Source organism: Cenococcum geophilum, assembly GCF_001692895.1.
Source record: "Cenococcum geophilum 1.58 unplaced genomic scaffold K441scaffold_118, whole genome shotgun sequence".
Classification (NCBI taxonomy): domain Eukaryota; kingdom Fungi; phylum Ascomycota; class Dothideomycetes; order Gloniales; family Gloniaceae; genus Cenococcum; species Cenococcum geophilum.
The window spans coordinates 1-9093 of record NW_027137676.1 but is presented as its reverse complement, the minus strand read 5'-3'; the positions used below and the strand labels follow the sequence as shown (position 1 = coordinate 9093).

Here is a 9093-nt window from a genome sequence, read left to right as displayed (position 1 = left end):
TATTGAGTTAGCATAACACCTAAAGATAACTAGATTTTTAAGGTTAGGGACTTGTTGGGTATATGCCTCGTAGGGTATAATAGCACTACTATGCTTGTCGTTAAATGGAAGAGCTAAGGTTAGTACTCGATTCTTAATCTAGACAGCGTATTTAACTGTATAGCACTAGAGTTTAACTAGTATATTTCCTTAAAATAAAAGTAACCTTATTTTATAGTCAACTGTATAAATCGCGCGCTTAATTATACTATTATATAAGTGCTTATATGGCGGGCAAGGCTTAAAGTTAATACCTTAGGGTATTAATTTATCTTAGAATCTGTGGCTGAACTCCCCCTTTCTATTATCCGCTCAAATCCATGTAGCTTTAGTCCTAGTAAATCTCTCTACCCTTATAATAGTTTCTTTAATATGCGGTAGTACTTCTTTAGTTTATAGGGTTTTAAGAGAAATAACTTAGGTATAGCGTGTGGCGTTGTCTAGGGCTAGTAGGTAGTAGTTATAGCCTCTAATTAATATACTAATTTGTCCCGTAGTATTAAGATATAGCCCTTAACTAGGTATCTTCTCACGCTTAATCGTCTTCTTGCTTAGTATTTCTCGCATCTTCCTAGCTAGATAAGCTTTACATATACTCTTACTAACTAGTACTACTCTCTTTCTAAGCTGTATGCCTAGTAAGGAGTGCTATAGCTTAAATAGGTCGCTGTAGTTTGTATATCTAGTTCGGCAATACTATAGTCTAGCATCCGTTTTATTAACGTTTAATTATAAATTATATACTTCCGCTATTGCATTAAATGCTTCCTAAGGCTCTTATAGTACGTAAAGGTTATTCTTTATAGTAGCCTTAAATGTCGCCCCTAATTTATGCTAACTAGTAGCTTAATTGTCTGTATTAAAGGTAATTAAGTAGCCTTTTTAAGTAAGAGTCCTTATTAAGATTAGCTTAATTGTTTTAAACAAAGGTATAAGCCAGACGTCTTTTAGCCTTAGGCTACCAATTTAAACTTAGCTATAGCCTATAGCAGGGATAATAATTCCATTCGCAGTACGGATCTCTTAAGGTATATTCCATCTCTTTAAGTATACTAGGTCTGATTAGTTACTAGTAAAGTACTTAGTTGCACCTAAGTTAAGGACCTAAGCTAGGGATATTATTATAAGCATAGCACATTTAGGGTTAGGGTTAAGGTAAATTAAATTGCTATTAAATTTGTCCTTAGCTATTACTATATTCCCTACTTCTTCTGCCTTAGGAGCACCTTAATCTATCTTCCTAGCGTTATTAAATTGGAATTATCTAAGCAGGGGATAGTTTTTCTAGTAGTGACCTTTCTGATAGTATATTCTGCACTCATCTCTTTCTAGTTATCTTAGCTCTTTAGTTACTTAAGATGATAAGCTATAATGTAATAAGGAATAATTAAATCTACTAGTACAACCTCTACCCCTTATTTAACCTTAACCTCAGTTTCCCCTTCTCCCCTAGGTTCGTCTTTCCTCTTATATATAAGTGTAGTAGTCTATATAGGGAGAGTAGTCTCTTACTCCTAAAGAAGGGTAATGTAGCTCTTAAGGTCTCGTTTGTCTTGTAGACACTAGGTCTTCGCATTTTACTATATAATATTGCTTAGTAGGGCTAGAAGGAGTTGCTCTTTAATATTATTATTAGTAAGTGCTTAAGATATTAAGGCTAGATTGGTCTTAAATTAATTTAGTATATAAAGGAACTTAATGATTTGTATGTTTATAGGGTTAAATATAGTGCTATAGAACTCCCTGCGAAGTCTAAAGATATAAACCTTATTATTAGCCTTATTAAACTTCTTTATTCCTTCCTATATTCCCTAAATATTATACGCCTTTATTATCACACGCATCTCTTCCTAACGGTCGTCTCCTATCAAATTATAGATAATCTTATTTGCTTCCCCCCTTCTCCTTCTCCTATTAGCTGAATTAACTTAAGCTAGGTCCTCTATACTAGTAACAAAATCCTATCCTTTTGCTATAATTAGGGCTGCCTTGTAGGTACGCTCCTAGTCTATAAAGTTATCTCTATTAAAAATAACAATTTTACCGGCCTTATAATTATATATAGGTGTCGTTAAGGTTAAGGTAGAGGAGGTTATTTTAGGGGTTAATTTTTGAGTTAGGAGAGGTATTACTACTTGGGCTTATAACCTGTTAGAATTATAAGGTTATAGGGTCACAGTGAAGCTATCTTAAGGGTCTAATTAATAATAGAGATAACGTAGATGATGAATATTAATTGATTCGTGATATAGTAGATGTAGTTAATGTCTATATAGATTATATACGGACTTTATTCTCGCAATATGTCCAGAGCTTAGTTAGTATCTCTCGCTTAATTCTAACACCCCTCCTTATTATTATTATTATTTTTATTATTATTATTAGCGGTGGTGGCAGTAGAAGGTATATAGGCGTAGGAGTAGGAGCGGGAGCGGGAGCGGCGGTAGTAGACGCTATTATCTCTATTAGTTATACTTTTTATAGCTTATATTACTAACTTACAGACTTAAAAGGAGTAGTGTGCCCCTTTACTACTATAATAGCAGTTAGTATAGCTGCTGCGTAGCTAGCCGGCAACTAGCATACAACTCTATAAATGGGCTACCGCCCTATATATATAACGTATAAGCCTATAAGGCTATTATACCCCGGCTTTACGCTAGGGCGGCCTTTGTATTTAAGGCCCTAGCCTTTAAGCAGACCCCCTAGTAGACCCTAGAAGCTCTACCTAGGCTAAAAGCCTACTATAAAGATACGCCCTAAATACGCGGTAGGGGATACAACGCCTATATTATAGCCGTGTTAGCGGCGGCGGCTTTAGTAGCAGTAGTAAGTATAATAGGTAAGGGATTCTAGAGCGGGAGGGCGGCGGGCTAATTAACGGCCGTAAAGCTAGCTGGGGGGAGAGCGACGGGGGCGGCGGTAGTAGCGGCGGCGGNAGTAGTAGGAGTGGGGAGGGGCCTAGCGGCAGCTATAGCTACAGCAGCTATTTATATATTAGTATCTTCTTAAATTCTTAAATTCTTTTATAGTACTAATACTTACTAGTACGCTTATCTGCTGGGACTGAAGTCCTATATATAGGCTACTCGGCCTAAGATAGCAGAGGTATAGATAAAAAGCGGCAGCTGGGCGCAGATATGGTGGTAGTGGCGGCGGCGGTAGTAATATAGTGGTAGTAGTAGTAGAGCTAGAGTAGGAGTAGGAGTAGGAGTAGGGGCGGCAGCAGTAGTAAGAACGGCAGCGGTAGTAGGAGCAGGAGTAGACGATATAGCAGCAGCAGCAGCAGTACTAATAGTGGTAGTAATAGTGGTGCTATTACTTAAGGAAGAAGATAACAATAACAATAACAACGTAAATAGCTATTATTAATATACGTTATGTAATTAACTATATAAATCTATATCACGCGATTATTATATAAAGGCAGCCTTACGTTACCACGAGGTAACTATATAAATTCTATAGTAGTAGGGCAGTAGTAGGTAGTAGAGGATAGTAGTATAGCAGCACTTAGTTTAAAGGGACGGAGGCCCGCCGCAGGCGTGAGAAATAGGCTAAATTTCTCCAAGGACCGAATTGCCGGCTGTAAGTCGGTAAGGAGGAAATTTTCCTTGGAAAATCTGGCCTATTTCTCGTCTCTATATACTAACTTAAAAAGCTATTAAAGCCATTACCCTATTACTTTAGCGCCTCCTTTTATATAGTAAAATATTATTAAATAAACTCCTTTAGCTTATTAAAGAACTTCTTAATTAGATTTAGATTGGGCGAGTATCTAGGTAAGTATATAAGCTTTATACCGGCTCGCTTAAAGAGGGAGCTAATATAGGCTAAGTAATAAAAGCTCGCGTTAGCTATAATAACTACTAATCTTAATTTTAGATAAGGATTATAATAAGGTAAGAGGATATGCTTAATCTAGTAGTTATAGCCCTCTAAATTTATTAAGCTAGTATATACTAATAATACTAGTACACCGTTAATAGTATAGGTAAGTAGTATATTAACTCGCTGCTTACTACGATTATATAGTATATATAGAACTAGTATAACTCCCACTAATAACTAAAACGCCTTTTATATACCTATCTTTAAGTTAGCTCTAGATTCGTCTATAAATACTAACTAATTAATAGTAAACTGCGAGATTATAGCTTAGAATAAGGTATAATCCTCCTAGCTTTGCTTATAGGCAACTCGGCGAGCCTTATATATAATTAGCAACTTCTATATATACGCCTATAAAAGCTTCCTTACTAGCTTCCAGCTCTAGCTAGTAACTCTTAATTCTACACTAAGTATCTACCTACTAATAACTACCTAGAACTAATTATAGATAAACTATATTATTTTATTAAGATATAAGTGCGGAGCCTTATCTAGTCGGTAGAGCAATGCGATAATTATCTCGTTATTTAATATACGTTTTAACTTATATTCGCAACCGAGCCTTATCTTTCTATATAGCCTTATTTTCTTCTAAATACGTTAGATTGCCTTAGGAGAGCAATCGGCTTAACGAGTATATAATGCTTGAAACAGAAATCCGCATTAGATCTCGACGTCTTGGTTTGACAGCTGACGGAGGTGAAGCTGTAAGAAAGCCGCGGTTCCCCAGAAATGTAAAGCCGCGAACTTCAGTCATGCAATGTTCACTATCAAGACACTATCCCACTCCAAGAATGTCATCATATTATACACTCGTCACCCATCACCCATCACCATCTCGCTTATAGCCGTATCGATACCTCCCTTCCTCGCTAGCCTTCTTCGTTTGTTGCTGCAACTCTTCCATATGCCTCCATGATCGTTGACATTTTGTTGGTCTGCCTTGAAATGGCTCTCGCATTAGCCCCCTAATACCTCGTGCCAATGTCCTTCGCCTCTTTTCTGCTTTCTCGGATACTCCTGTTTCTTTGCCCCAATTTCATGGCCGCCGCGGTCTGTGTCTTCCTTTAGCTGTCGCATAGGAGTGGTGCTGAGTGGTCGAATAAAAGGACTCACTCGTTGAGGGTATAGCGGGAAAAAGGGTGGTCAATGAGGAAGTCGCGGTGCCATGGTTACAAAGAACTTGATATTATTGCAGAAGGGGTAGATGAGGGTAGTAAAAAGCCAGTTGCAAGTATGAGAGCTCAAATTTATTGTGATAATTACTTTAGTTTTATACTCTATCAGGTAGAGTAATCGAGGCGAGGATATCTTTATACAAGCGTTCGCAGCAGTGAGCTTGGCATTCCAGTGGTCTCATTGACGATACAAAATCTTCCAAATATACCCAAGTCATTAATCAGTAAGACAGACTAGCCAGTCCGGGTCTGCATCCTCATCCTCAGGGTCGTTAGACGGCAAAGAGTCCCTGTCATCATCACTTGTATCTACCTTGACGAGGTCGGGAAGGCGTGGTGGTGATTTTGAAACATTTGGCTCTGACGTTTGTGCTTCTAAGTCGGGTGATGCGGTGGATTCTCTTGCAGAGGAATAAGTTTTTTCTTCGATCGCATCAGCCGACAAAGACCTCGTTGTCGAAATATGCCCTGGTTTCTCCCGAGCGGGACTCTGACTTCGTAACGTGCGGCCGGAATGTCCGTTATATCCTAATGCCGTTGGCTCCGTAGTATCGACTTTGCGGCTTGAATCTGCAAAATCACCTACTTCTACTAGAAACCCACCGGCCATACTCAAATCTAGGACTGAAGCTTCTTGGGGCATTGCTTGCTCTCCTCTTACTTTTTCGGGTGCAGACTCTTCACGTGTGAAGCCACCATCCTCTCCAGTACTATCTTCAGGAAGAAAACCTTCTCCCATATCATGTTTTGTGACGGGGTCCACATGCTGTCCACCATTTTCTTGGGCATACTCGTGAGCTTCTAGATCTCGCTCATCCATAGAACCCTCAAAAGCATCGGCTTTTACGGGAATAAAACCACCGCCGTAATCACCCCCATATGCGAGACCCGAATTTACGGTTCTTGTAATGGGTCTCATTGGCTCAGTAGGACCAGCATCGGGGAAGAAGCCGCCAGCTTGATACCGTTCAGTAAGCTCGTCCTCAATACTGTCTATCTCTTGTTGGACATCAGCTGTTTGCCCGTCGATCTCGTAACCTCTCACTCTCTGGGCAATTCGCAGTCCTATGAGAAATCTCCTCCACAGCCGCAGAGCCCCGGCGCTTCGCTGAGCGTTCTCTGCTTCTTCTTTCATGTATGCAAATCCGTGAATGACGGCTTCGACGGCTTCGCGATACTGACTCGCCACTATAATTCCTTGTATGACGGCAGCACCGTGACGACCTTTGAATTGAAATCCAGTAACGGCATCTGCATAGTCCACTCCTACTATACGAGCAGCTTTTGCAGCGTCAGGTGAGCGAACGTGGACGCCGTCTTTCGGGATCATAGACGGAACGTAAATGTCGAGGTTACCATAAGCGTTGCGAGGAACTCGACCCCGAACGACAGGCGGAGGGACGTAGAGCTCCGTCTGAAACGCTGCATAAAGGCCGACACACACATCATCTTCGGGATCTATGGCCTGTGGCGTTAGAGAGTGGCGAGTTCTTTTTCGTCGCTTTGCATGTTTCAGGGGCTGTGCGCCGTCCTGCTTGCCCGTTAATGTATTTACTGGATATTGACCCATATGTAGTGCCTACCATGACTTCCCGTCCAAGGCGGTACCATTTATCAGCACTTCTCACAATATGGACATCTCGCCTCCGATAAACTGACTCCATGTTGCTCGATGCAGCAGTGCCAATGTTGACTTTTCCAACTCCTTTCTTTGGATGAATGACCTGATTATGTTTGAGATGGCGTTCAAGCACATATATAGGATGGTCCTTAAAGTCTTGGACGTTTCGCGGCATTCCTTCTGCGGCTTCTTTTCGTGCAAGTGCTGCGTCTTCGACTTGATCTCTGTCCTACATGAAGATTAGATCCAATTAAAACCCACATCTCGTATTCGCTCACAAGGATAGTTCCTCTTCTGAAGACTTTAAGAGCCTTCTTCCACCATTTCGCACCCCCCTCTGTACTCTCAACTCTTGATCTCCTTGTTTTAGCATTGTATGCTTTCGCATACTGCCGGGTTATATCTTTGGCAACGGAATCTTCTTCGAATGCAACGACATAGCTTAATACGGTTTGCTGATAGCCTAGTGGGGGTTCTAATTTATCAGGTTTGTCAACAGTAGAGGTTGAAAGTGGATCAACCGTAACCCATTTTTGAACTGCTGAATTGAAAGCTTCAACCCAGTAGACTGGATACGCGGTATGATGTATTTTTTTAGGCTTAGGCTCTGAAGAAATGTCAGCATGCAACCGTGCTAAAGGCGCTTAAATTTTACATACGGGGAGCTGGTTTGCTTAGACCATATCCATGATTTCTGGCGGAACCAAGTTGTCCTAGCCTTGATATTCGCTTAGGTCGGCTCGGGGCTACTGATTTCTCTGCTTGAATGGTTGGGGCTGTAGATGCGTTTGCATCAGATTTAGAGCTCATAGGAGATGCATCTGATAAGGAGGGATCCAGGATCACAGTATTCTTTTGTATCTTCGGCGTCTGAAGATGTGTATTCTGTGCTATCGAAGCAAAAGGAAGGCACTGTAATGAGCATACTAATCGTGCTTCGACCCCAATCGCTCTTAGAAGAGCACAAAACAATTGGGTACCAACGTCTTGAGATCCTTCAAGTATCCTAGCAGCTTTTCTAAACTCCAGACGCTGCATAGGCGGGTCAAGGTTGTCAAGAATTTTGAGCTAATGTACGCCTGGAATTAGTAGATGAGACTTGAATTTCCTAGGAAGATTAGGTTCATACTTCTTGCTCTACTTCTTCACTATCAGCCCATCTTGGTTTATGTAGGCCTAGAGCCGTAATGGAGAATCTGCTCGACCACATCGTTTTGATGGCTTGAAGACCATTTATAAAGCATTTTGCGGCCTGGGCTTGAGTATGTTCGGGGTTCGGAATAAGGTCAGAGAGCATCTTTGGAGAAGGCAGCTTCCGTAAAATGTTCTAGGCAAATTAGCGTAGAGTGCCTTTCGATATAATCTGATTCAAAAGTACCTGGGCCCCGTCATCATTGCACCAAGCGTTCCGGAGATGGACGTGATATAATAGGCATAGAAGGTGCACTTTATGAATATCAAGTCTCCGTCTTTTATCAGCCGCAGTAACACCCTTCCGGCGAACTTGCTTTGTAACTGTTTTACCAGCTTTGTTATCTCCAATGACGATCGAGAGATCCCCGATATGAGACTCAACTCGCGTAGTTTCTCCATCTTCGCCCTCAATTTGACCTAGCCCTACATCTTCCCATTCAAATTCACTTTCATCTGACTCTTCAGAATAATCTGTAACGGTGTGAAGCCTTGCATTCCAATTATAATCCACTATTTCTTGATCGCTTTCTGTCGGCGCCGGCGAGGTTGATTTGGGCGCAATTCGGATATTGGGAGCGGGGCTTTGTCTCGTATCGTCGGTTTCATTTCCAATAATGCCTCTTGCTGTCCTTCGTTTCTTCAGTGGTTTACTATCCTCATCAGCCCCAGCAACTACGGAAGTTGTTGCCTCCGAGAGTAAGTCTCGAAAGACTTCCGGAACTTCGGTATCTTGCTTTGAGATCCTGCCCTTTGTGCCTCGAGTGCGTGCCGCACTACTGGTACTCTGCGAAGCTAGCACTGTCTTCCGTGATCTGCCTCTACTGCCCGCCATGGTTATCGTATTCAAGATGAGAATGGGAAGAAGATAAGAAGAGACTGAAATCACCGACCAGCGGAGATGCAGATGTTGCGCCCGTTGGTTGTGAGACGCTGCGCATTGCTCCAAACAAGGTACGTAATAATAGTACAGATTTCTTTGAAAAACGGATGAACACGCGACCTTGCACACAGACATGCTCTTTGTCTATCCCACAAGGCTGCCCAAGCTTTGCGGCTGATGACGCGCACTCACGTGCGGCTTGGCATCTAATTAACGTGGGACCCCAGGAAGCGAGACACCCCCCCAAGCGAGTCACTTACCCCCAGATGCATTTGTATTAATAATAAAAT

The 9093-nt window shown here is 41.5% G+C and overlaps 3 protein-coding genes across 3 annotated transcripts; 1 reads left to right on the top strand and 2 right to left on the bottom strand.

The window, feature by feature from the left end:
• The first annotated feature begins 4482 nt into the window (after positions 1-4482).
• On the top strand, positions 4483-5136 carry K441DRAFT_35278 (uncharacterized protein). The gene has a single exon (XM_067641322.1). The coding sequence runs from the start codon at positions 4572-4574 to the stop codon at positions 4776-4778; it is 207 nt and encodes a 68-aa protein (XP_067496124.1). The 5' UTR covers positions 4483-4571; the 3' UTR covers positions 4779-5136.
• K441DRAFT_598437 (uncharacterized protein) lies at positions 4891-5049 on the bottom strand (the record flags this gene model as incomplete). Its single annotated transcript, XM_067645114.1, has 1 exon — positions 4891-5049. A coding segment is annotated over one exon (159 nt), but the record flags the coding sequence as incomplete, so codon positions are not given.
• Positions 5137-5325: 189 nt separating the features above from the next.
• On the bottom strand, positions 5326-8755 carry K441DRAFT_598436 (Rad4-domain-containing protein; the record flags this gene model as incomplete). The annotated part of the gene is made up of 6 exons (XM_067645113.1): positions 5326-6639; positions 6692-6958; positions 7008-7336; positions 7389-7797; positions 7859-8056; positions 8108-8755. 6 exons carry the CDS (start codon positions 8753-8755, stop codon positions 5326-5328), a joined length of 3165 nt encoding a protein of 1054 aa, XP_067496123.1.
• Positions 8756-9093: the final 338 nt, after the last annotated feature.